The following is a 27,959-nucleotide window of genomic DNA, read 5'->3' on the forward strand; positions in this document are numbered from 1 at the left end:
TGAGCAGTGGCAACATTGTTCAAATCAAAACAAAAAAAGATGGCGGATTTCTACGTTATTGGCAACTAATTATTCGAACATCACATAGTGGATTCGAAATAGTGGATTACAAAGAAGCTGTGGGCGGTAAGGACTAACGTCCATCATAGTGAGGAAAGTATTATGACACTCCTGATTCTAACGCGGTAGCATTAGGGATGGAAAGAGCGCGAGCGGAATCGATTTTTGACTTTGGAATTGACTTCTAGTTTTTCGATTCTGGAAGTCAATTAATCAACCCCGATAGTCGACTTTTGTGACTTAAGTTGACTTTTTATAAATTAAGCAACTCGTACACGAAATTCGTTAGATATATCAATATTTTATTAAATATTTTTTTAGTTTTCAACATATTATAAAAAGTATTTTATGATTTCATTGCATACATTTTGGTATTGGATAATAAAATTGCTTTTTTTAATTAAAAAACAAAAAATTTAAAAATAAATAACTACGAAAACCACATTTCTTCGCCGATTGATCTTAAAAATATTAGCTCATTAATGTGCTGAGGTGATAAGCGACTCCTCAACTGATTTGCGATAAGTCCTGCATGTGAAAATAATCGCTCACAGGGTACAGACGTTGCAACTATTGGCAAGTACTTTTTAGCTACATTCCATAGATACGGATATTCATATTTCATACTTTCCCACACAGTGAACGGATTAGGATTTTGTTTCCGATCCGAAGACCATAAATCATCATTGTCATCGTTCGTTTTCTTCGTTTCTCCTTTTTCGCCTGTTGCGTGAAGTTGGCTGTTGATACTCCTCTACATTACGCCTCTATTACTTTTTGTAACTTGTGGGAGTAATGCAGAGGAGTATTTGTTTGGATTAAACAAATACTATGTACCGTATATTAAAAAGTTAATTACATCAATTACCGGCGCCAATATAAACATTATATTGTTATAGACCAATGAGAAAGAGGCTATTTATAAGGAAACACTTCGATTGGTACTTTATATTGTGCTTTTAAAAGTAATCTTATAGTGATTATCTTAATTCGTTAACTGTCAAAGTCATCGAGTAAAAGTCGATTTTAATCGATTCAAGACAGGCTTGAATCGATCCTAAAAAGTCAATTATTTCTAATAAAAGATCGATTTTCGACTAAAGTCAGAGTCGACTTTTCCATCCCTAGGCGAGACGGCACGCCAAAGGGCAGCCGTTTGAGTTTATAGAGACAAAGTGTTTAAAGTTTTAAGTTATCGTTGCTTCATTTAGCATATGAATTACATTATATATGTACTATAAGATATCGCCAATAAAGAATTACACGGTGAATGAAGTAAACCGAGAAGTGTGTTGGAAAATCAGTGACATTTTAATTTAACCCTTAAATGCATGGCGTACCATATATGGTACACGCCTTAAATCCGCCGTCATTCAATGAAAATTAATCTGAATTGAATTTTGCTTACTCTTAGTGAAAGCGATAAAAACTAACAGTTATTTAAATGTCGTCGCAGCTTGCTAAGGTTTATACGCAGTTGACAGCGAGCTGTCGAATTGGTCGAACGTAAATATTGCGAAAAATTTGAAGTGTGATTTTCATTCGTCATTAAAATATAATTTATTACATTGTTTGTGAAATATATACATATTAGAAGTAAGTACAGTAGAGTTTATTTTAGCTAAATAAAATCAAATGTGATAAAATACGATCAAGTTTTGTAACTTTTTTGCTTTTTTACGTATGTACCATATATGGTACTTCATGCATGCGAGCCAAGTATCCTTTTCAGTACTTGCTGTTTGATATAGATGTATATGTACAGATATGGATGGATGTATAATTGATGGAAAGAGGTATAACGCGGATGAAGTAGCAAATATGCTATGTGATGATTTTGAGGATAAGGTAGATATACCCAAAAATGAAAATCTCTCTTTTGATGATGAAGAATCTGCAGATGCATTGGATGAATTAATAGATGAAACACGAAACCCGCAGCGTGTTAGAAATCAAGCCGAGATCGACTATGAGTTATTAGATGAAGATTCGATTAATGATTCTTTTTTAAAAGAGATGAACGAGGATGATGTGAATGTGTCAGTGCTTCAAACTTCTAGTATAACTGCTCCGGACGAGTACGTCTCTGTAGATTTATCTATAGTGCGCCAAGAACTTCCATCCCCTCCGAAAAAAAGAAGGTTAGTTTTATCAACACCGGTACCACTGGAAAGCTCTTGTTCCGAAGAGGCTATACGCAAAGAATGCTGTAAATATAAAAATATTGTTGTTGATTTAGCGTCATCAGATTTTGAAAAAATTCGCTGGAAAAAAGGTAATTTACAGTTGAATGAAGAGCAAATATCTTTCCTTGGCAGTTCAGTTTTAAGGCCAGATCCATTAGATGAGTTCGCCACTGCTTATGGTTGCTTTAATTATTTTTTTTCCGACGAACTAATGGAAAAAATAGTAAATGAGACCATTCACTACGCTAAAGTGGAAAAAAAACGACCAAAATTTCTTGTTTGATATTTTCGATTTTAGAAAATTTATTGGTATTACATATTATATGTCCTATCACAAACTACCTTGCGTTCGAGATTATTGGAATAGGCAAAATAGAGTTGATGCTGTACGAAATGACAGTGAACAAGTTTGAGAAGATAAAGGAATATATTCACATAAATAACAATGATGAATATAACCCCGAAAAACCTGACCGTTTATTCAAATTGAGTCCTGTACTGAATTGTCTGAAGGATCGTTTTCAAACAATTCCTATGGAATCTCGTCTATTGATAGACGAACAGATGTGTTCTACTAAAGTTGGTCATTTCATGAAGCAATACCTCCCAAGCAAACCCAAGAAATGGGGATTTAAATTATTTGCACTTTGTGACGTATCCGGTTTTATGTACAAGTTTGAAATTTATACTGGAGAAGCACATTCTTTACTGCCTGGCGAACCAGATTTGAAGGTCTCCGCTAATATTGTAGTCCGTATGACTCGCGGAGTTCCCCGTTTCCAAAATTATATGCTATACATGGATAATTATTACACATCCATACCCTTATTGATTTATCTACGGACGCAAGGTATTCACAGCATTGGGACCATCAATCGAAATCGAATAAAAAATTGTAAGCTTCCGGATACAAAGATGAATCGAGGTGTCTCAGCAGAGTTCATAACTACAATACATAGCGTACCAATAATGTCTTTAACCTGGAAAGAGAATCGGGTGGTTAATCTGGTTTCAACTATTGTTGGAACGAAACCAGTGCGCAATTCACAAGCCGATGACAACGAAGTTCCGACTACACATTTTTGAGATAAAAAGGAAAAGAAAGTAGTAACTATATCTTGCCCCCAAATCATTAAAGACTACAATTTGCATATGGGAGGTGTAGATCTCATGGATTCTCACCTCGGTCGCCTTAAAATTACATTAAAAAGCAGAAAATGGTATATAAGGATATTTTATCACCTACTGGATAATTGCATGGTCAATGCGTGGCTGCTTTTTAAAAGAGCAAACTCCAATATCCCAATGACTCAAAAAGCGTTCCGTCTGGAAGTATCTCATGTATTGACAAATACGGCAGCAAGCAAGAAAGCGAACGCAAACCGATCTGGAGCACTCACGCAAGTTTCTCATCCCCAACAAGAACATGGACCAACACAGAACTTACGTTTCGACGGTATTGATCATTTTCCTGTAGTTCAAAGTCGTGGAAGATGCAAAAATGAAAAATGCTATGCTGGAGACAGAAACGTAAACAACCGTTCAATTTTCACATGTGAAAAATGTAACGTACATCTTTGTTTAAATGATAAAAGTAATTGTTTTGTAGCATATCATAAAAATGATAAAAAATAATATATATATTTATAAGATATTTTTAGTTTTATTAATTTTATTTGTATTCCTTTTCAACCTAAATTGATTTACCTTATTTGTGTACACGAATTTCCTTTCATTCCAATAAACGGAAATAAAATTTACGTACGAAAAATGTTCACCCTTATTTGAGTGTACCATATATGGTACATATAGAAAAACTCACATTTTGAGCTTTTCCTGGAAAACGGCGAGTTTAATCGGAAAATAAGTATCCATTTCGTGTTAAGTGGGTAATTTTACATAAACGCTGGGTACTGACCTCATGCATTTAAGGTTTAAAATTCCTTTCTTTTTTATTTAAAAAAAATTAAAAATTTTATTTAAAATTCCTATTCCTCCTATATATTAATGAATTCTTATCGTTTTGATTTTTCTTTATATATTAATGAATTTTTATCGCTTTATTGCTTCATATAAATGAATTTATTAATGGGTGATATAGGCTTAAAGGGGAACCGAGCACCCAAAACTAACTTCGGTAACGCGCCGTTTTGTATACCTCCCGGGTGGTGTGGAAAGTGCAATTCGGCATTTTAAATTAAATGCCCAAAAATTCTTATTTCGTTCCAACACAATGGAAAATGTTATAAAAAACGGTTATTTTGAGGCGCTCTCACAGTGGAATAAACTGGGCATCCCATTATCCCTGGCAAAAACAATGTGCTACAAACAACATATAACACAGGCATACACATATATTTAACTAGATACATAAGATTCTCAAAATTGTATATAAACGCTTGAAATACTCAAAATTAGAATGGAATATTTCTCAGCTCAGGAAGAACTTTATTTTTTCCCTACCAGTTGTAAGAACTTAAAGAATCTTATTCGCGTTTTAACATTTGAACTTACAAATTAAATATTTTGTCCAGATGAGTAACTTAAGCCAAAGACCTGTATAAATAAAATACAGGCAATAGCAAAGATTTGATGCAAAACACGGCAAAAGCCGTAGTAGTACGAAACTAAATGCTGCATAATAACTGTGATTCAAATAAATGTTTATCGGCTGTGAAGCTACACAAATTATTAAGCGAGTCCCGGTACAGTATTCAAAGAGATGGACATAGGGGCAGGAGCAAATAGCCCAACTGTCAATAGAATAACAAACCTTCTAGAGCAGGCAGTTGTAAAAGGATCGGCAAAAAATCGATCTATTATTGAAGAGGCAAAAATAAAAATGTATACTGCCGACGAAGATGACATCGAAAGGCATGAAGACCGTTTTAAGAATTTATGGAGCTGCATGGAAAAAGTATCTATGAATTGACACTCCAATACAACAGGCCGTATGTTAATGTTGACATAAAAAATCGATCTGTTGAAGCCACTGACACCTAAAAAACAGAAGAGAAGAGGTCCGAGATGTTGAAGATGATATCACCACGGAAGAGCACGAACCAATGGTAGCTGATACAGAGAACATAAAACCATAGGGAAGGTGCAAATTTAATTTTGTATGATGTTCATTGGACGGCGAAACGAGATGAAAATCTTGAAGTAAGGAATTCATCATTTTCGCTGCTATTTAACAAAAAAGAGCATGTTCTCTGGCAGAAATATATGTGAAACGATTGATTTTACGCGAGAATGAATAAAGAAAAATGCTTTGAGGAGAAACACACAAATCACATATGCGTGATTATTTTGTATCATATGAACCATTTTTTCACGAAAAATGTTAAAATTTTAAATTTTTTTTTACAAAATCGGGAAAAATTGAATAAAAAATAATTGTAAATAAATTATTATTTCAAACAATTTATATTTATTTCGATTATTACAAAACGAACTTAAATGTGCTCATATAAACTTGGACTTGGATCATTCTTTTCATTTGTTCACAAAAAATTAATAACCTTCACATATGCATATTCGCATTATGTCGTTATATATGTATCTACATTCAAAAACAATAGAATTTTTATGGCATAGTATACATTAGACTGTGCCAAATAAATACAATATAATTTTTCGGTCCCATATCAAAATTTCGTTGTGAGTCACGAAAAAAAAATTGTGTCAAAATTTGAGCCCTTTATCTTCATTTTTCAGTTAGCGCTTGCAAAAATAAGAATTTTCGTTAAAAAATACTTTTTTTCATTCATTTTTTGGTTACAGATAATTTAAAATACCAAATATAAAAAAAACCCTTGGTATGGTTTTGTAGGAAATTAAAAATGAAATTAAAAACAAAAATGATCCTTTCTCGAATTTATAGAATCAACACCGTTTTTTTTTATTGCTCATTCAATTACAATTTGTTCTATGATTTTTATTTTCAACTAGCTCACCCCGCAGCCGTTGTTCTGCGTGAAATTATGTGTTTTGAAATGAAAAGAAAGTTAAATTTAACATTTCGTTTTTGTTTTTTTTTTCAATGTAAAGCAGCTTGATAAAGAAAGGTTTTTGGTTTCTGTTCCGGTGTATAGAAAAGATGGTTTTCCAACTCGTGACCACGTCACGTATATCTGGCCGTGCGGAAAACATAGTATTTTCAAATTTATGCCACACACTATGCGGCTATCCTTGTGTCCTGTAGATTGTCATCTTGAATACAATATTCACTGAGAACGGAATACATTTGATCAAAAATGGTATTCGTAGAATCGATCATTCTGCCCCCTTGTATTCGATAGCTGCGTCACACTCAGTCGGGTTCTATTACCCAGTTTCGGCGCATGAAGATTGCGAAACATAATAATAAAAGATCCAACTTTGAGACGCAAATGATGTCGCGGCAGACCAAGCCTCTCCAAAGAATTTAGAAATTGAACTGGATAGTTCACGGCCTCGCCTTTTTTGTCAAGACGATCGATCGATTAGTATGAGCGCAGATCTCCTGGAATTTACCTTTGAATCTTTCAGTCTAAGTCAACAAAATTTTTTTTTTTTTATTTTTGGCAGCCAACTATGCGCGTGCCCTTAAGAAATCGTAGTTGCGATAATTTGGCCAATGTCCAAACATTCGTGATGAGTTCATCTTTCGTGAATTGATAAACGGCAGATAGAATTGATATTAAACCACCGGAAGTATTAACCGGAATTGACCCATTTTCAATTCTTAGCGAATACGATGTAAAATGTCTTCGGCAATATCATTTTTGTTGGTATCCCATAATTGACGTGGGTTTGAAGGCTGATATGCCGAAATGATTATCGCGAAAAGTGTGCGAACGTCATTTGCATTCCAGTGATTATCATTTTCCAGCAAATGTAATTGCTGGCTTGCTTCTCCAAAAGTTGCACACACCTTACCATTCACAGTACACAATGAAGCAAATAAAGTTGAGCCTCCTACATTAATGAATAGCAACCGAAGGTAGAAACAATCGTCGTTTTTCGGGTGAATTGCGCAAATTTGTCCTAATGCATTAGTTGAGAACACACCTGGATGTCTATCTACTGGTTGGCCTTGCTTTTTGCGTAATTATTTCTGCGACGATGCATTCCATGTATAATATTAAGGTATTTCCGAATGTCCTCGCAAATGGATCACTGACGAAAGTTAAGCAAAAACTCGTAAATGTTAATTTTGTTGCTGGCGGTGTTTCCACTGGCTGTACTGTATTCTCTGGATTGAAATACACTCTTTGACCATTTTCCAAATTAACTGCGAGACACACAACAGTCGGAAAACGTTCATGAATTGCAAAAGTAAATATCCTAAAAAGCGCTTTAGTGCAGTTCACGTATCGACCGTATCGTTCAAGACCAGTACCGCCATGTTGCTTCCTTTGGTGACGTACTTACAAACGTTATTTATAGATTACACCAAATTGCAATAGTAAACATTGATATGAGCTTTGAATGTGAATTAGAATATAGTGGCGAATATAGTACGATCCATATGTTGTCGACTTCGATATTCCCTCTTCTAAGTTAAACGCTGAATGTACTGTTATCTGGTAAGCAACGCCGATAGAGTGAATATCCATCATTTCTAGTTTGTGTTTCCGAAAGAAAAGCACATGGATACTGTTTCGTGCATTTATTGTCAGACATACAAACCGAAGTGGGATTGTGGTGTCCGCAAGGTCCATGAACCATCTTGGTTTTCATCCCTTTCTATAATACTGGATCTTTCTCTGGATCAGGAATTTCCGCAGAAATGGTTTCATCAATTTGATCGGTTGTAACCACCATCCACCATCCAAAGAAGAATGTGTGCGTGCGGCAAACCTCTCTTTTATCACTCAACAGCGTACATCTAGCATCTACGATAGTATATCGCCATTTTTTCACGAAAAACGTCACAAAACAAAATACCTAGTTATGTAAATAATTTATTTTCAACAACAACGTCACATATTGTGTTGCGCAAATTATGAGGAACTAAAATTTTTCAACAGTATAGTCACAACGCAAAATAATACCATTTACATGAAAATTAGCAACATGAAAAATATAACTACCTTTTCACATAAATCGCTGTAACACAAAATATATCGTTTTTTCGGAAAAACTAATAATCTTTACACGACGACGACTCATGTTAAATTGAAATGTGTCGATGCTGTAGCAAAAATTTGACGCGTCACAACAAGTGGAATAACGGCACTTTTTCATCTCACGCGTTCAATTTTCTACTAATCACACAGAATTTTTTATACAATATTAACCATGATATTGAGCACATTTTTTTGTATTTAACTCAAAAAATCAGTTTTTTGAGTTATGACACTGTTGAAGTAAATGAGCGATATATGTACGTTCCTTCAAGATAAAGTCCATCGAAGCTGTTGCTTGATAATATAAGTATATAAACTTCGTATTTGCCGACAAGACATTAAAATCTAATTTTTCTCAAATATTATTATTTAAATATCTAATCACAATGATTTTTTTTCAGTCTTAAGTCAAGCTTTAAGATATTTTGTTTGTAGTAATTATCTATTTCTATTAACATACCAATGATTTTTCATAAAATCGAAGATTTGTGGAATTCTGACTCTAAACATGAATTTTACTAAGCTTTGACACAATAATAAGGAAAAAAGCAAAAAAAGATAAAATAAGCATAAAATTCATTATTTCAAAAATAAAAAATATTAACAACTTAAGAGTATTCACATTTATTAAAGTATAAAAACTACTTGTTTAGATCATAAACATTCCTAGAAAAATTGATTTAGTTTGTTGTTTTCATTGGAAAGAAGTTTAGTAAGTGTTTATCAATAATTGAAAATAAAAATCATAGAACAAATTGTAATTGAATGAGCAATAAAAAAAATGGTGTTGATCCTATAAATTCGAGAAAGGATCATTTTTGTAGAGAATTTAATTTCCTACAAAACCATACCAAGGGTTTTTTTATATTTGGTATTTTAAAATATCTATAACCAAAAAATGAATGAAAAAAAGTATTTTTTGACGAAAATTCTTATTTTTGCGAGCGCTAACTGAAAAATGAAGATAAAGGGCTCAAATTTTGACACAATTTTTTTTTCGTGACTCTCAACGAAATTTTGATATGGGACCGAAAAAAAATATTGTATTTATTTGGCACAGTCTAGTATACATACATATGTATGTATATTATTTCTTTTGCACATTTGTCTGTATGTTTACGAAAGCAAATACGAGCCACATATGTACATATGTACAAACATTCAGCAAAATAATTTAGATTTGACAAATATTTTAAATCGACGCGAACTTTGTTGCCACTTTTGTCACTCTTTTCTGTGGTTTGCGAGTTTGAGTTTTTCAGAAAGTTCTTCAATTTATGATTTTTAGCTTCTGGCATCGTCGCGAAAGTTAGCAAAGGTATGCTCGATGAAATGTTACGGCATCTGTTTTTATGAAGTGCTGAACACAATACGACGACAGATGACAAACGACATCTGTCAAATATTAAAATACACACTTTCTTATGGACACTGTTATTTTGACGACGACACGATTACAACGACAATGGCCGTTCTCGCTAACTTCAATATTCTCCTATATTTACCAACGACAGTAGGACGACAGTAGAGTTGACAGTAGAATGGAAGATAGAGAGATGAGGAAGAGTGATGATGCCACTAATATGTAAAATGTAAAATTATTCACAGCTTTAGCAAACTTGACCATTTGTAATAACAATTGATTATTTAAAACAAATAAATTTACATATTTACTTATTTTTTCATAAAAAATTTCACTTTGAACAAAATATTAAAATTTCATTGAAGTGCAAGCTATTAGTATGACCACAACGAAATTGTGTACATGCAAAGTGGAGAGCTGTGTTGTCTTCTTCATGTAGTAGGATGCACAACGCCGTTTTCAGTTCACTGTCGTTCTGTCGTGTCGTGTCGTAAGCATTGTAAACAGCATATGATTAAGCGAGGTTGCTTGTGGAATATGCGCCTGTGTTTATGAATGAAATTGTTTTTGCTTGTTAGCTTCGCCAATTTTGCTGCCATATTGACTTGTGATGCTTCTGTTATTTGAGACATTGTTGTTTTTGTAGAACAATTTTCCAATTTTTTCTCGGGCACATATTCACATGTTTCGCATATCTATGTTTGTATGCTTGTGCATTATTTGTTCGGCAATGCCTACAAACCTATATGTACATATAGGTGTATATGAACATGTGGATCATTAATAGGTGATAAAATCATGATATGAATTTCTGAACGCGCACATGCGTACGCATACATTCATATGAGCATGTGCAGAGACATACGATTAATATGATAGAAGATGTATGTATGTATGTATTGTTGTGATAAATTTAATTTCTATTAGTAAGAAATATAATACAAAAATATTTATTAGTATAGTATATTATGTAAAAATCAAATAAAATAATTAAATATGCAAGTCCAAATTGGCTATAAATATTGCTATGCATGCATTCATACCAAATTATACTCATATCATTATCTTTTTACATGTTAATATGGAATTCCTGAGGGCAAAACGCAAATGCATACATACATATACATACGTACATTGCACATACAAGCGATTCACTGGTTGAAAGTAAAAAACGAAATTCCTTACATTCGTACATTGCGTATGAAAGAAATTCCCTGGTTGAAAGCTAACATGAAGCATGAAAATAGCATAATGGTGTTGGGTAAATCAATTATTTAAATATATATATCGCAACATTTTTTTTTTTTTTTTTTGTGGGTGAGGGGGTGGAAAATGCCTTCCGCATCATCGGTGCTGTCGTCACAGCAGCGGTGCCACTTGCAGGTCACTAAACACCCCCCCTCTAAGAAACCGTCGCCCACCCTGGAACCGCTTTTGCACTACTTCAGGGTGGCGTTCCATTTTTCTCATTGAGAGATTTACATCTGCGCACCTGCGTCCAGGTCCCGCTTTTTGCTGCGTAGCAAGAGTGCAGCAAATTTCTTGATAATCCCCCAGTTTGCTTCACTCTCCAACATGACGCTGACTACATTGTCCGCGTTTATTGGGCCAACCAGGTTCTCTACGGCGGTGCGTGCTCCTTGCCAGTGCACACATTCGAAGAATGTGTGTTCAGCGTCGTCTTCTGTCGCGTCGTTGTGTGGGCATGACGGCTCTTCGACTTTTTCCATTCTGTGGAGGTACTTTTTGAAGTACCCGTGCCCGGATAACAGCTGGGTTGTGTAAAAATCTACCTCTCCGAATTTTCGCCCTGTCCATAAGTCTAGATCTTTTATAAGCCTGGCCGTCCATCTGCCGCGACTTTCGGTGTCCCATCTCTGTTGCCATGTTATTATTGTTTCTTTCTTTATTTGTTCTATTGCTCTCTTGTTGTTATCGGATGACTGCTTTAGCTCCCACAGCTTTTTCCTTTCGTATGCTAGAAGGTCAATTGGGGCATTTCCGCTTATAACTAAAATTGCCTCGTCGGACACTGTTTGGTAGGCTGATGCAACTCTGAGGGCTGCAGTGTGGTACACTCTGGCCGCTACCTTACGCCGGTTTTCCTTTTTGAGCGTATCTGCCCATATCTCAGCTCCGTATAATAAAACGCTGATTGTTGTCGACATTAGGAGTTTTCTTTTTTCTTGTCTAGGGCCTCCTATGTTGGCCATTAGTCGACTCAGTTGAGAAGTGATCTTCGCTGCCTTTCCTGCGGCGTGCTGGATTTGTACCCAGAAGGTTAGTCTGGGGTCCAGTCTTACGCCCAGGTAGTTAGCTGCTTTTTTTGTCCTAAGAATATCCGTAGTCGTGTGCATGCTTATCTCGAGAGGTATGTGCTTGTTTGTTAGCAGCAGTAGCTCTGTTTTCTCCGTAGCGAGCTGGAGGCTGTGTGAGTCGAGCCATGCTTGCGTCCGAATCATGACCTGGTTCAGCTTTCCTCGCGCTTCTTCCGTATCCCTTGCTGTGATTACTGCTGCGATGTCGTTCGCGTAGCCTATTAAATATGAGTCATCTGGCATTTCTAGTTTTAATATAGCGTCATAGCTGATGTTCCACAAGTCTGGTCCGAGGATGTATCCTTGTGCTGTTCCTGACGTAACCGCTATCTGTCGTGACCCTTCTTTAGTTTCGTACAGCAGTTTCCTGTTGCTAAGGTAGCTCCGTACCACGGCCCTGAGGTAGTCTTTTAAGCTTTTCTCGAGAGCGTCGAACTTATCTACCCATCTAGCGCTGTTGAAGGCGTTTCGGACATCTAGAGTCGCCAGCAACACTATTCTCTTGTATTTATGCCATCTACGCTGTGCTGCTTCTACGCTTTCAATGACGCATTTTATTGCTCCTATGGTTGATCTGCCGGGTCTGAAGCCATATTGCCTAGGGGACAGTCCTCCTGCTTCGTTGATGGCCGCTTCAAGTCTGGGTTTAAGCAGGGTTTCATATAGCTTTCCCGCTGTGTCAAGCATACGTAATGGGCGGTATGTTGATGGCGAATTGGGGTCTCCTTTTCCCTTGCTGATTAGCACCAGCCGTTGCTTTTTCCACGGTTCAGGGAATATTCCGGCTTCAAGGCAGGCGTTGTACATGTTCAGTAGTACTGCCGGGCGCTCTGCTGCGATTATTTTAAGAATTTCGGATGGGATCCCGTCCGGTCCGGGTGCTTTGTTGGCCTTGAGCTTGGCGGTGGCTAGTTGCAGCTCTTCAAGGGTAAACTGGGGGATTTGCGTCGATCCTAGATTGTGTTCTGGGTCACTAGCCCTTGTTTCGTGTGTGGGGATTAGTGCATTCACAATGTTATCCATTTTCACAGCGGTTAGGTCAGGTGGCTTTGCTCGAGCGCCGAGTTTCTTCATCACTATTTTCTACCCGAGTCCCCAGGGGTTTCTGTTTATATCCTCGCGTAGTTCCTCCCATTTTTTCTTTTTGCTGTCGTCGATGGCTTGCTTCAGCTCCTTTTTTGCTAGTTTGTATTGATCAGCTTCTTGAGTTGCGGCTCCTCTACGGAAGGCGGAGGCATGTTCGTCTCAGTTGGGCTATATTTTCAGTCCACCAGTAAACTGCTGTTTTATGTTTGCTGTGGGAGGCCTTGGGCATTGCTTTTTGACAGGCTCTTGTTATATTCAGCATTGTGTGCTCGACAGTTTTTCTTGCAATTGTGGGGGAGTTGCTAGATGGGTTTTGGTCGTCTAATGCGGAGATTAGTTTCGAAGTATCTAGTTCCGCGACGTTCCACTTTCGTTTTCTCGTTGTTTTCCTGTGCTGGTCAGCGTTTGTTCCCGTGTCGATCATAAATGATATGTAGTGATGATCGCTGCCAGTGTAATCTTCCAGGACTTTCCAGTTCTTTATTAAGCCTGCCATGCGTTCTGTTGATAGGGTAACGTCTGGTGTGGTTTCCTCGCATCCCGGTCTTCTAAACGTGGTTGCGTTCCCCGTATTGTTCACTACTAGTCCTAGTCGCGCAGCCATTTCTAGAATGCGCTTTCCTCTCGAGTCCGTGTTTGGCAAACCCCACTCTACCGCTCTGGAATTTAGGTCTCCGGCGATAATCAATTGACCTTCTATAGACCTGGCTGTGTCCTCTATGTTGTCGAGCTTTTCTTGGAATTCCTGTATACTATCGCTTGGCGTCAAGTAGCAGCTAATTACTGTAAAAAGGTCGCATTTGGCCCAGACGAAGCCGTTGCCGTTCCCATTGTTTGCAGTGCTGATATTGCTCCCTGGTGGAAACCATATAGCGGCGATTGAGCTGCTATCTTCAAGCCAGGTACCTCTCTCTTTCTTTTTGTATTGCTCGCTTATGATGATCATCTCGTAGTCGCTCTCCGTCACCATTTGCGAGAGAAGTGCGCGCGGCGGCCTTGCATCTATGCATGTTGGCCTGTAGGATATTCATTTGCCTCGGTAATTCCTATATACCGTGCATTTTGCGGAGCCCGGGATGTGATCGGTTTTCTCATGTTTGGCCTCTTTGCAAAGGCAGCATGAAGGAAGCTTGTCGCATTCTTTCAATTTATGACCTGGTTGGCCGCATTTTATGCAAACGCCTTGTCCTTTTCTATCGGGCCCTTTGCAGTCCCAGGTTAAGTGTCCTGGTCCAAAGCAGCGGAAACATCTTTTGGGGGTTTCTTTCAGCCGCAGCCTGCAGCTAACCCAGCCAATTTTAATGCGTGCCTGTCGCATTAGTGCATCAGCTCTATCCTGGTCCAGCGTTACATATGCCCTTACTTGCTCTCTTGTGTTTGGAGCTGTTATTTTAATCGCCAAGCCTTCGGTGGGGTCCTGTAGCGCTTCTTTGACAGCCCCTGCTACTTCATCTTTTGTTGTCAGCGAATCGAGGTCTCTGATTTCTATAGTAACTTTAGTTTTAAGGTCGGCTACCGTTGCAGTCTCTTTCAGAGTGGACTTAAGTGCCTCACAGAAGCTGGCCTTTGTGGGCTGTCCCTTTTCTAGCTCTAGTAATAGGGCCCCGGCTTTTGTTTTGCGGATCCCTTTGATTTTAACTTCTGCTTCTTTGAGATCTACCTTGCTACGGATATTCTTTAGGACTTCGGCGTAGCTATTTCCTTCTGCTGGTTTTATTATAACGGCCTCTGTTTGTCGTTTTAGCCTATTATTTCCTTTCTTACTTGCGGCCATGCTGTTGACTTGTTGCCTCTCCTTAGGCGCTTCTTCACTCGCTCCTTCGTTTACGTGGGTTTTCCTGACTTTTTTAGGCAAAACTTTTTGCCACTGGCCATCGTTTTCGTGACGTGGACGCACTGTTTTTCGCGGCTCCACAGGGCTTGTCGCACGCCGCTTCGGTGTTGCTGACTCGGGGGTCGTGATACGTCTGTTTAGATGTGCCCGCCTTTTCTCCGTTTCTGCAGTGAGCCAATTTCTGCGATAGCTCTTGATGACGTCGAAGAGTTCGTCTAGTTGTGCCGCTCCGTTCTTTACGTCCATGCTAACGTTCTTTTGCTTCGCCATCGCCAATTTCATTTTCAAGGGATTCTTCTTCTGCTCGTCTCATTTGGGTGATGTATTCCTGTTTCGGCGAGCTCTGAATTCCGTCTTTTGTGGCTGCTGGGGTGCTCTTCCCTTCTCCTTGTTTTGCCGGTGCTGCTTGTGTGGCCGGCGTCTCCCTTGAGTCTGTCTTTTCCCCAGTCTTGTCTGTCTGCTTTGGAGTAGTGGTGAGTATGGGGGATCTGAGTATCCTGCTGCTCCTGCGCAAGACCGTTCCGTATTCCTCGTCTTGTCCGTCTTTGTTTTGTTGTTCCTTCTGCTGGTTTTTATGTTGTTGTTGTTGTTGTGGTGTGTTCATTTTTTCTGATGGGTCTCCGCTTCAAGCCGCTATCTCCGCACGTTGTAGCAGTTGCCCTTTATGAACCCCGTGGTTATCTATGCAAGCAGGGAGGCCACGCAAGGGTTGACACAAGTCCTTATGGGAGCTTATGTTCAGAGCCAGGTTCGGGCACGAATCAGGAGTTCGTCTCAACTGAACCTGTACGGCCAAAGAAATTATGGCGACGTGCATTGAACGTACTTGAAGACCTGCCATGGTTTTAACGAGACGGAGGTGAGAGCAGTATTAGCCTGCCAGCCATTTCGGTAAGATGTCACTCTTATCTACTGAGGTGACAGAATACTGCCCTCCCCAGCCCTTTGTCGATCTAATCCGTTTCGGTTTTCCAGTACGCCGTAATCAGAATCTTACTGGGCTCAATTCTGATGGGCTCTTGCCCAGAGTTTTCCTTCGTTTTCTGTGCACATTTGGTGCTGGTCGCTGTATCCCTCGTCGCTTTGTTGCCTCCCTCTCGTGGGTAGGTTCTCCCTCGGTGCAGCCCCGGTGGGGGTTGTGGACGCTTAATTAAAGGCGGCATCTTCTCGCCTCTTCGCGGGAGGTTCATTGGGCGCGTGAGGCGTTTTGAGCCAAGCCCTCCTCTCCTGCAGCTCTTGGTCGGGGGCTGCGTATTACTATTCGCAGTTGACCTACTTAGCGTAGGCCGTCCACTATCCGCCACCTGTGACCCCGGTAGTAGCCTGAGCTCAGCCTTACCATATCACAACATATTGAAATTATCAAAAATAACTTATTATAAATAAGATGAAGTTAAAATAAAATAATTTGGAAAATAATAAATAAAAGTTCTACATAAGGGAACATAAGTACGAGTATATCCTATGGAATATCAAAGAATATATTTTTCTTCAATATTCTTTGGTCGGGCATACATGCTATGCCATCAGACGGCGTAAATACATACACCCACCTTTTTTACACGGATTTGAAGTTACACGGTTGAGAAAAATGTTTTTTTAGTAACTGGGAAATCCCCTTATTCGATAACTCTTACCTACACATTTTGTTCTCATAATATTTACATTGCTGAAATTGATATCTCCAGCGATGATACCGACTTTAGTCCAGTTCGTCGCAAACAATTGCGCTTGTTATCAAGTAGCGACGAATAATTATGTAGCAATGTAAAAATTTTGCCTTATTTCTATTCTAATTTTTCTGTTCTAAATTCTGGATCAACAGTTTTCTTTTGTTTTTTGCTTAATCTACCAATTTTTCACCTGTATGAATTATGTATGTTAAGTTTTAATGCTCAATAAAATGTCATATGAATATACAATTTGTATGCATATCGGAAATTTTAAAGTTTTCAACATTTTTTACACGGTTTTTTGAAGTAAATATAGTTTTTTATTTAATCTCACACGGTTTTCAGATGACATGAAACATATCACCCCTTTTTCTATAGGAAACGCCTCTTTTTTTACACGGATTTTTGAAGAACGTATCTACCGTGTAAAAAAAGAGTTGGGTGTACATACGTATATTTATTTCTCTTCACATTCTCTGCTTGAGTGTGTGAGAGAACTGTAAACAATGTTAACATTTCACAGCGCGAATTCTATGGTTGTGAGGTGGTAACGTGTGGCACTGGTATACTTACGTGGTACAGTATACGTAGGAGATCGGAAATATAAAAAAAACGCTGATTGTCACAATCGTTATAAAATTTATTATGTTTGATTACACAATATATGTATATAGCATATATCCTATGTATATATGAATGTTTATTTAGGTTTTCTGCGGAACCCACTGCTGCACGCGGTTGGCGAACTCGGCGATTCACTTCACTCCCGTCACTTGGCGGTTTTAATAAAAAGGAAATTGCGGTGATTATTGCGGTTGATAAAAATTAATAAAACTTAATACCACGGACGACTTTCTTGCTGTGCGGATGGAACGGTAAGAGAGCAATCCCGGCCGGGTCAATGCCTTTTGATGGTTTGGGTGGTGAATATTAGCTGACATTACGAGTCGTCACGTTGATGATCGTATGGTTGTTGTGTTGCAGTGTTGTAGTAATGATCGGTGTTTGATGCGTGTGTGTGTATTGGGGTATGCTGTGAGCTGTTGTGTGATGAGGTGTTGTGACGTGACGTGATGTGATGTGTGGTGATGTGATGTGGGGTGCCGCAGAACGCTCATAGCTCATGTGAACATCCCGGCGCCCCTAGGCGAGTTAATCGGCTAGGAGACTCTGCAGCTGTTGCAGTGTGTTTAGTACAGCGCTCAACCCTGTTGAGCGTCGTTGTTGCTGACGATGAGCGTGGCGTGGCGGAGATGGCCGTCTACGTGTTGTGGTTTATTGGCTGCCTCGTCGTCGCCGGATAACATCGCTGCGTGGTCTGGTACGGGTGTTGGTGCTACTTTCCGACGGATTGGCTCGGCGGGGAAAACGATGAAATAGAGTGTGATGGGGCCTGTGGCAATATTGACAGGCGCCGTCGGCCCAGCACTCTATGGTGGCGTGGTCATCTGCCAGGCAGGTCATGCAATGCCCATGCGCTCTTGCAACCTGTTTTCGTTGAGCGGGCTTCATGCTCTTAAAAATGGAGCATCATTTCAGGGCGTGTGGGCGATAGCACAGGCTGCAACATGGAGGCCCCTGTGGCTCCAATAGCTGCTCTTCTCTCATCTCCCTGACTGCTTCGGCGGATGGCGGTGGTCGCATAACCCTGGTCCTTGGAGCGGCAACGGGTGCAGCCGACGCTTTGGGTATAGCGATTTCGGACCTTATGGTGTTGGAGGTGGTTTGAGTCTCCTCTACGTCGATTTCTATGGGAATATAAAATTGTATTAAATTGATTTTGTTTATAATATTAGAATGTGGTTGTTGTAGCTACATATGTATGTGTATGTATAATAAGTTGATCTTCAACGCGCTTGTTTGAGTTTATTTTTTGTGTACGGATTATAAAGAGGGTTAATTTCGAATTAGCGGAATTGATTTATTATTTTTCGATTAATTGTGCGAGTTATTTTGCGGTTTAGGTTGAAGGTGTTCTTCGCTGTTTGGAAGAAAACACAGTTTGGTGACTGGTCGAGTTAATATGCCGGTTTGTGTTCGAACATCGACTACTCTTATGTGACCATCTGACCCTCGATGCACCTTTTCAATGCGGCCTAGCCGCCATTCTGTTGGAGGAAGGCATTCGTCCTGTATAATTACGCATTCTCCTGCCTTGGCTTCCTTCTGGGCCGTTTTCCATGGATATCTCTTTTGGAGATCTTTGAGATAGTCTTCCTTCCATCTGTGGCTGAATTCGTGATGGATAATCTTGATCGATTTATTAAAGTGAGTGAGTCTCCTTCTGTCTCAGGTATGGCGAGAAGAGGAGCTCCTCTGAGGAAATGACCTGGTGTAAGAGCTGTGAAATCGGAGGGATCTTGCGAGAGGGGTGATATGGGTCTTGAATTTAATACGGCTTCGATACGAGTGAGGAGTGTAGTAAACTCCTCATAATTGAATTTATGATTACCAGCCGTTTTCTTTAAATGGGACTTAAAGCTTTTTACTGCTGATTCCCAAAGGCCGCCCATGTTTGGAGAACATGGAGGTATAAATCGCCAGTCGATCCCTTGGGGTGCATATTTGTTAACTATTTCAGGGGAGACTTCTTTCATGAAGTTTATAAACTCCTTCTCTGTTGCTCTTTGGGCTCCGACAAAGTTTTTCCCATTATCGCTCATTATTTTTGAAGGAAATCGTCCAACAAAGCGTGCAAATGCTGCAAGAAAAGCCGCAGTGGTCAGATCTGAACAAAGCTCGAGGTGTACTGCCTTTGTCGTAAAACATACAAAGACAGCCACATACCCTTTTCTAAATGAAGAAGACCTTAACATGGAGGCCTTTATCTGGAAAGGTCCAGCAAAATCAATCCCAGTGATGGTAAAGGGTAGAGCATAGTTGCAGCGTTCAGGTGGTAAAGCTGCCATGATCTGCGTACGCATTTTGTGTTTGTACATGGTACATGGTTTACACATGAAAATCGTCCTTTTGATTTGTGGCTTTAGTCGCGGTATATAAAATTCTTGACGGACCATTTGTTGCATTAATCGATGTTCACCATGCAGTGTAAGATGGTGCAGATATGCTAGAAATAGGTAAGTAAAACGGGATTTCTCTGGAATAATGATGGGATGTCGTTCGTTATAACTAAGGCTGGAGTTCGCCAATCTTCCATTTGTCCTTATTAATCCCTTAGAATCCAAGAATGGATTTAAGACGAGAAGTGAGCTTCCCTTTTCGAGAGGTCGCTTTTCGAGCAACTTTGATTTTTCTTTGCTGAAATAGCGAGTTTGTGTATATAATATTAGACTGACCTTGGCATGTTGCAACTCGGTATGCGTTAGTTGTACGCAAGGATCATTTGGTGCTCCTTTCATTTTTAGTTTAAGTCTTTGAATGAATTTGTGCATGTAAGCGACTACTCTTAGTGCTCTAGCAAATGACGAAAATCGATGGAGAATATCATCCTCTTCTGGAGTAATATGAAAATTTTCAATTTTCCGACTTTCCGGCGGTATTATATTACGAGCGGGAGACTTTGGCCAGAATTCTTGTGATTCTGTTAGCCATGTTGGACCATTCCACCAGAGTGTAGTGCTGGTGAGGTGCAGTGGCTTGCAACCTCGTGTCCCAAGATCCGCTGGGTTATCTGTACTTGCAACATGTTGCCATTTTGCTGGGCCAACTAAGTCTAAAATTTGGGATATTCGGTTAGATACATAGGTCTTCCAGCAATAGGGTGGTTTTTCTAACCATGCTAAAACTATCTCTGAGTCTGACCAAAGATACATTTTATGATCGTTTAATTTGAGATGGGCTTGGACTATGGAAATTAATTTTGCTAACAGAAGAGCACCATTCAGTTCAAGCCGTGGCAGACTGAGTGTCTTCAAAGGTGCAACTTTGGCTTTGGCTACCAAGAGGTGTGGAGACATTTTGTTATCGTGCTGAGTGCGTACGTAAACTATTGCGCAATAAGCCTTTTCAGAGACATCACAGAAACCGTGTAATTCTGCGTTAATGTTAGGGGTGAAATTTACCCATCGAGGGATTCGAATTTCAGATATAGTATGTAGTTTGTTAGCAAATTGAACCCATTTCGCTAAACGTAAAGGTTTTACCTGTTCATCCCATTCAGTGCCATCTTGCCACAATTCTTGAATGAGGATTTTTGCTTGAATCATTATTGGCGAAAGCCATCCTGCGGGGTCGAAAAGTTTTGCCACCGAGGAAAGTATTTGGCGTTTTGTAATGGCGGACATTGCAGATATTGACTCAATTGTATATGAGAATTGATCTGTTATCGCATTCCATTGAATTTCTAGAGTTTTAGTTGTACTAGCCTTTTCAAATTTAAGAAAGTCTGTATCTAATAAAGCCTTCTTTTTTAATGTCTTTTATTACATCAGGGTGATTTGAAGTAATTTTCTTTAGAGGGAAACCTGCTGAATTTAATGCTTTGATCACTTGCGATAGTGAGTCGCATGCTAATGTGATACTGTGGCTGCCTGATAGTATGTCGTCCACGTATGTTTGTGTTTGCAACGCAGAAGATGCTAAAGGCAAGTTTGTTGTATTTGTTTTTGCCACTTCATGCAGTGTCCTGATCGCCAAATAGGGTGCGCAATTGATGCCAAAGGTGACGGTTTTAAGTTTGTAGTCGCTGATTGGACTATTACTTGATTTGCGGAAGACTATACGCTGGGAATCTTGGTCATCTTTATGTACTAGGATTTGTCTGTACATTTTCTCTACATCTCCATTAAAAACGTATTTAAACATGCGCCAATTTAATACTAACAGCATGAGATCAGGTTGTAAGGTTGGGCCAGTATATAGTACGTCGTTTAGTAATTTGCCTGAGCTCGTACACTTTGAGGCATTGAAAACCACTCGTACTTTTGTTGTGAGTTTTTCAGGTCGTATTACCCCGTGATATGGCAGATAAAAAGATAAATATCTACCCTTAGATACTTTTTCATATGGTACAGCTTCTTCCATATGATTGGGGTCTAGATATTCGTCCATCACATTATCATATGCTGATTTAAGCTCACTTTTTTTCATCAGGCTTTTTTCCAGGCTTAGAAATTGCTGGACTGCTGATATTCTAGAGTGACCTAGAGCTATGGTTTCAGGAAAAGTTGGTTTGAATGGTAGTCGGACAACATAACGACCATGTTCGTTTCTTGTTGTTGTGGACTTGTAATAGGCTTCGCATGCCTGATCTTCTTCTGAAAGTTGAGTAGTCTGAGGTAATTCTTCTACTTCCCATAATTTTTTTAGTTCATTATATAAAAATTCGTTTGAAATATTTTCAACTTCAGTTGTAAAAGAATTAATTTTTTCTGTGACTTGGCCACTTAATATCCACCCAAAGATTGTATTTTGGGCTAACAATTTATTGGATATTTTTTCTATACCTTCAAGAATTATTTGAGGTATTAAGTCACTACCTAATAACAAATCGATTTGTGATGGGGTATGGCAGTTGGGATCTGCTAATTTGAGATATGAGCATTTTTCCCATTTCTTTTTATTTACTTCACAGCTTGGAAGCAAATTTGTGAGTTGCGATAGAACGATGGCTTGTGCATCTATTCTTATATCCGCGTTTGGGGAGACTATAGTGATTGGGCAAATTTTGTTCGAATTTTGGATAATTCTTCCGCCCATTCCCGAGATTTTGAAATTTGAATGTTTTATTGGCAATTTGAGCCGATTTTGAGCTTTTGATGATATAAAGGATCTTTGAAATCCTTGATCTATTAGTGCTCTTAATTTGAATAATTCTCCTCTATGTTCAATAGCGATGACCGCAGTGGGTAAGAGAATTTTGCTATCATTCTCTGAATGAAGAGCTTGAATTTTTGCTGCTTTAGAGCAGCATGGTTGTTCTTCCCTTTTTTCGGGATTTGAGATTTCGGGATTATCACTTTTGGTGGTAGTGACTAACCCGGTGGTTTTATGAAATTGATTTTGCTTCATATTTTGAAAGTTTGTTATATGAAGCAATGAGTGATGTCTTCGTTGACAGTACACACAATTAAATTTGCTTTCACAGTCTTTTGTCCCGTGAGAATTGGACAGACAGTTGATGCAAAGTTTATGTTGTCTGACAAGATTGCTTCTGTCAGATACGGATAATTTTTTAAATTTCTCGCAAGATCTTATGTTATGACCTTCTTTACAAATTTCACATACTGGTTGCAATTTATTAGTTTGGTTTGACACGAAAGTGTGACTTTTATTAACGTGTCTATTGTATTGCATATTGTTGCTGGCTTGAGGTTTGAACAAGTTTTAACTTGAGTCATTTTGATGACTTTTTAGATTTATATTTTTGTTGTCAATTCGCTCAGCTATCTCGAATTGAGCAGTGAGGAATGCTTCCATTGGCTCCCATGTGGGCATTTTTTTCCTTTCACAAGAGATTGTTCCCATCGTAGTAACGCAGCCTCAGGGAGTGTTTCTGCACAAATAGTTACTATGAAGGGGTCCCACGATTCTGTGGAGATATTTTGTGTTTTTAACACTGATATGCAATTAGTCACTGCCGAGTATAAATTTTGAAATTCCTGGCTGGTTTCTTTTTGAATTTTTGGTAGATGTAATAATGTTTTTATTGGGTTTTCTACCATAACCCTTTCATTTTCGTATCTTTCGACTAGTGCTTCCCAAGTCAGCTTAAAATTTTCGTCATTTAAAGCGAATCGCTTGACGATACTGCCTGCTTCCCCTTTTGTTTTGTACCTTAGATAGTGTAACTTTTGCGCTTGTGAGAGTTTAGGATGGTTTATATAAACGGCAGTGAACATGTCCCGGAAAGACGGCCATTGATCATAACATCCATTCATTAAAAACTTCAGTATCACAAGCTGGTACTTTTAGATACATGCCTTTATCTAGGTCTTCCTTTTGTGTTGTATTTACTCTGGGAGACGGGTAGTGGCTCTACTTGGCCTTACTAAACTTATTTGTTCAGTTATCATTCCCTTTGTCAATTCGTACTGATCGCGGCAGTTATCACACTTGGCTGTCGTCGAAGCTTTTGTGTTTTCTGGGAGTTCTGCGTCGTCAGTATCTAGTACTGTATCGTACGCTGCCAGAAGGCGAGTCCAGAGATTGTTCACACTTTCTAGTTTTATATTTAAAACTGATTCTGTGATGTCAGTAATCGGGGAAGCTTGGAATCTTATACAATATCTTATAAAACTGTCACTTTCAGTGATGAATCTAGATATTGTCTGATCTTTTGATCTTTTTTGTTTTATACTCTGCTTTGAGCGTGTAGCTTCTGCAGGTGTGCCTTGTGGCTTATCTTCATCAGCCATTTTAGGAATTTCTAATGATAGAGGTGTTTTTGGCTTAACCTCTCTTGATTTGTCAGATTACATTAATTTGAATATAGTTTGAAGCTTTTAGCTTAAAGTTTTGTCTAATAGATATTGGTTCAAAATTAATATTGCTATAGCAATGTAGTTGAATAGATTTTCGAAAGAGTATGAATTTAAATTTTATCAACAGAAGAAATATATTTGTGATCAAATAAAAAGATTAAAGTTTTTTTTTTGTAAAAGTATTTTACGTAAAAGTTCGATAATTTTTTGTTCTTTTTTTTTTATAAATGTGACTGAAAATTTTTTGAAGTGTATCAAAATATCTTCAGTTCACTCGCGCTTATTTGTATATTTGTATCTGCAAACGAAACGTGAAAGAAAAAATACAATATGCAAAATTGTTTGTATGTATCTATTTATTTATTATATGTTTGCATATGCATATGATTTATATGAACCACATAACGTTTTCCTTTTTGTTTGGTTTTGCTCGTATCCCTTTTAGGTATGTAATTGTTATATATGTATGTATATATGTAATAAAAATGTTACATATAACAATTTGGTAATCGGACCTATATGTATAAATGCGCGGGAAAAAGAGAAATATATAATATGTATATGTTTATACATATATTTATGTATTGATCTATGTATATGTGTTGAATAGTAGTTAAAATGTGAACTATTATTACAAAAAAGAAATAGAAATTGAAATAAATAATATATATATGTTTATATATTTATAATTATGCATATGAGTTGATGTATGTATGTCGCACGGGAGATGCATAAGTTTACCGGCATAAGGTACATACATAAATGTCATGCCTTTTTTCTCTATTATTTCTTTATCCGTTTTTTTTTTATTACCTACCTTTGCTTGAATGTTCTAAGCGATTTTAACATCCAAGCAGGTAGTTTGGTATTATTATGTGTTCTAGCTTTATGCTAAATTATGTTATGTATGTATATGTATATGTACCATATGATTGTGTATGCATTTGTAAACGCGATTTCTCTATCATGTTTTAGGTCTTTATGTTCTTTATCCAGCTCTTTTGGCAGAATTTTTACATCGTCACCCTCTAACAAATATTTTGGACTGAATTTTGTCACGGAATGCACCGTTTCGTTGTAACGCTTTATGCATTCGTGAGCTATTGTTGTCCACGCAGTTTTTGTTTCCCCTTCATTATATTTACATCTTATCCTATTAATCAGCGTTTGATTTAGTCTTTCATTTAGGCCGTTAGAAAAGGGAGTATCAACCGAAGTGAATATTATTTTTATGCCTTTTTTCTGTAGAAACTCTTTAAACTCTGTAGAGTTTATTCCAGGGTATTGATCAGCTAGTATTATTTCAATTTTGTACGATTTTATTACATTTTCTACGAGTTTTGTGAAGTCTCTTGCCGATTGAGTCTGTGATGTTAAGATATAGGCATATCGCGTGAAATGGTCTGTTAGAAGATGCAAATATCTCTTCGTTGATCTAGAACCGCCGAAACCACCAATTGTATCTATGGATACTATTTCAAAAGGATTTTCTGCTGGTCCTAAATGAGACATTAATCCAAACTTTTCCTGGCCTCTAGTCTTATTTTTTATGCATATAGTACATTTCTTACAACTCTCTTTTATGTGTGTTGTCATATTTTTAAACGTGACGTACGGGCTTATTTTGCTTTTTATTTGTTCTCTACCTATGTGACAGTAATGGTTATGAATTTTCTTTATTAATGCAACGCCCATGTTTTCCGATAGCAGAATTTTGTTTGTCTTTTTTACGCATTTATAATATATTTTATCTGTTAGTACCAATTTTCCTTTTTTTGTTTGTAAATCTGGGTTTTTTTTCTGGTCTTCCAAGATTTCGTTTAAGCTAACGAGATTCACGATTTTTAGGATTTTGTCTTCTTCCTCGGTTGGTTCGAGAACTGGATTCCGACTCAAACAATCGGCTTCAGTATTATATTTTCCCGGATTATATTTGATATCAAAATTGTACTGTGATAAAAATAGTGTCATGCTTCCGAGTTCTTCATCTGTTCGTGATTTTACATTTACTTGCAACAGAGGTTTGTGGTCAGTAAAAATAGTGAATCTCTTTCCCATTAGTCGGTATTGCCAGTATTGTATAGCCTCCTTTATAGCTAAACATTCTAAGTAAATAGCTTTCTTTTGGGTTTGACTTTTTGTCAGTTTTTTCGAAAAGTATGCAATAGGTTTTTCGTCCCCATTTTCTTGTGGTTGTTTTAGAATCGCTCCGAGTCCTTGTATGCTTGCGTCAGTGTATATGTGTATTTGTTTATCTGGATCGAAGATCCCCAACACTGGTTTTGAGCATAGAAGGTTTTTTATATCATTAAATGAGTTTTGACATCTTTCTGTCCATATAAATTTTTGATCTTTTCGTAATAAATTATGCAAAGGTTCCAGAATCTTTGTGCTATCTTTGATATATTTGTGATAAAAATTTATTTTCCCAAGGAATTGACGAATATTTTTCCTAGTTTTTGGTGTCGGAAAGGCCTTTATAGCTACTAAATTATCATTTATTGGATATATATTATTATTTTCTATTATGTGGCCCAAGTATTTTACCGAACTTTCCGCAAACGTGCATTTTGAAAATTTAAGTCTAAATCCTTCCTTCAATACAGCCTCCAGCAATTGCCCGACGTGATTCACATGTTCATCGAAACTTTTAGAAAAAACAAGAATATCATCAATATAATTTACTGTGAAATCCGTTAGTTTATTTTTCTTAATAATGTTACTTAATATCCGTTGAAAAATTGCTGGTGCTGTTTTCAGGCCAAACGGTAAGCAGGTCCATTGAAAGTGACCCTCTTGAGTTACGAAAGCTGTCTTTTGCCTATCTGTAATCTTTAGGGGAATTGACCAAAAAGCAGAATTTATATCTAATTTTGTAAAATATTTACAATTTCGCGCTTTTTCCATTATGTCCTCGATTAGAGGAAAAGGTTGAGATTCAGGTATTACGATTTTGTTCAATTCCCTAAAGTCTATACACAGTCTAGATTTCGTCCCTTCGTCCCGTTTGTATGCCAATGTGACTGGGGCAGAAAAGGGGCTATATGATTCCTCGATTAGGTCTCTTTCTAACAGCTTCGCTATCTGCTCCTCTATTTCTTTTTTATCATCTATAGTACACCTATATGGACGTTTACTGGGGTATTTTTCAACGACTAGATCTATGTGAGCTTCATAGTTCCTCACTGTCCCTATATCGTATTTATCTTTGGCAAATACACTTTTGTATCGTTCAACTAATTTATTGATTTCTTTTTTTTCTTCACATAATAAGTGGTTAATTTGAATTTGGAAATTTTCTTTTACTATATGTTCATTGAAGTTTATAACAAATCTCATATCATTATTCTTTTTTATCGTTTCTTTGGAAATATTTTCTTGGTTATCAATTTCTTTTGTGTTCAAACAACTCTGTTTGACGTTTAAATTCTCGTCATGAGTCAATTTGAATTCTTTTATTGAATCTAAACCAAGTAGGAGATCGTATTTGAAATTCATATCATCAACAACAAATATTTTAATTTTTTTTTCCATTTCGAAAATTTTAAGTTTTACCTCTATCCAACCTTCGGCTTTCTTTACACCACTGATTGTTTGTAAATTATTAGTATTATTTCCCTGATTATTGACTACGTTCTTTTTTTTTAAGAATTTTGAATTGATTAATGACACGTTTGATCCGGAATCATAGATTCCGTCCAATTCAAGGAAATCATTAAGTAATACTTTTATTTTAATCAGTGGTGTCAAGATTAGTTTTTTGAACTATCGTGTTCTAGTTCTACCTCTAATTCCGCGTTATTGACATGTTTGATTTTTCCATTTTTTTGTTCTCCATTTTCTCTATTCTTGAACCAGCAGTTCGATTCCGAGTGGCGCCGTCCGGGCTTATTATTTTTTTCACATATTGTGCATGCACTTTTCTCAGGTCTGGTCTTCTGGGT

At 37.7% G+C, this 27,959-nt stretch overlaps 1 protein-coding gene across 4 annotated transcripts in view; it reads right to left on the bottom strand.

Moving 5' to 3' along the window:
• The window catches only part of LOC109579258 (uncharacterized), a 464,513-nt gene that overhangs the window by 372,373 nt on the left and 64,181 nt on the right, over positions 1-27,959 (bottom strand). The window contains exon 2 of one of the 4 annotated variants that reach the window (XM_049462374.1): positions 1,382-2,267. The exons of the other annotated variants lie outside the window; for them this stretch is intronic. Within the exon in view, the coding sequence (XP_049318331.1) occupies positions 2,212-2,267 (56 nt within the window). The 3' untranslated portion in view covers positions 1,382-2,211. Of the gene's footprint in view, positions 1-1,381; positions 2,268-27,959 lie in introns of those variants that run through there. 4 annotated transcript variants of the gene reach the window in all.

The sequence above is a fragment of the Bactrocera dorsalis genome, chromosome 1, assembly GCF_023373825.1.
Source record: "Bactrocera dorsalis isolate Fly_Bdor chromosome 1, ASM2337382v1, whole genome shotgun sequence".
Classification (NCBI taxonomy): Eukaryota; Metazoa; Arthropoda; class Insecta; order Diptera; family Tephritidae; genus Bactrocera; species Bactrocera dorsalis.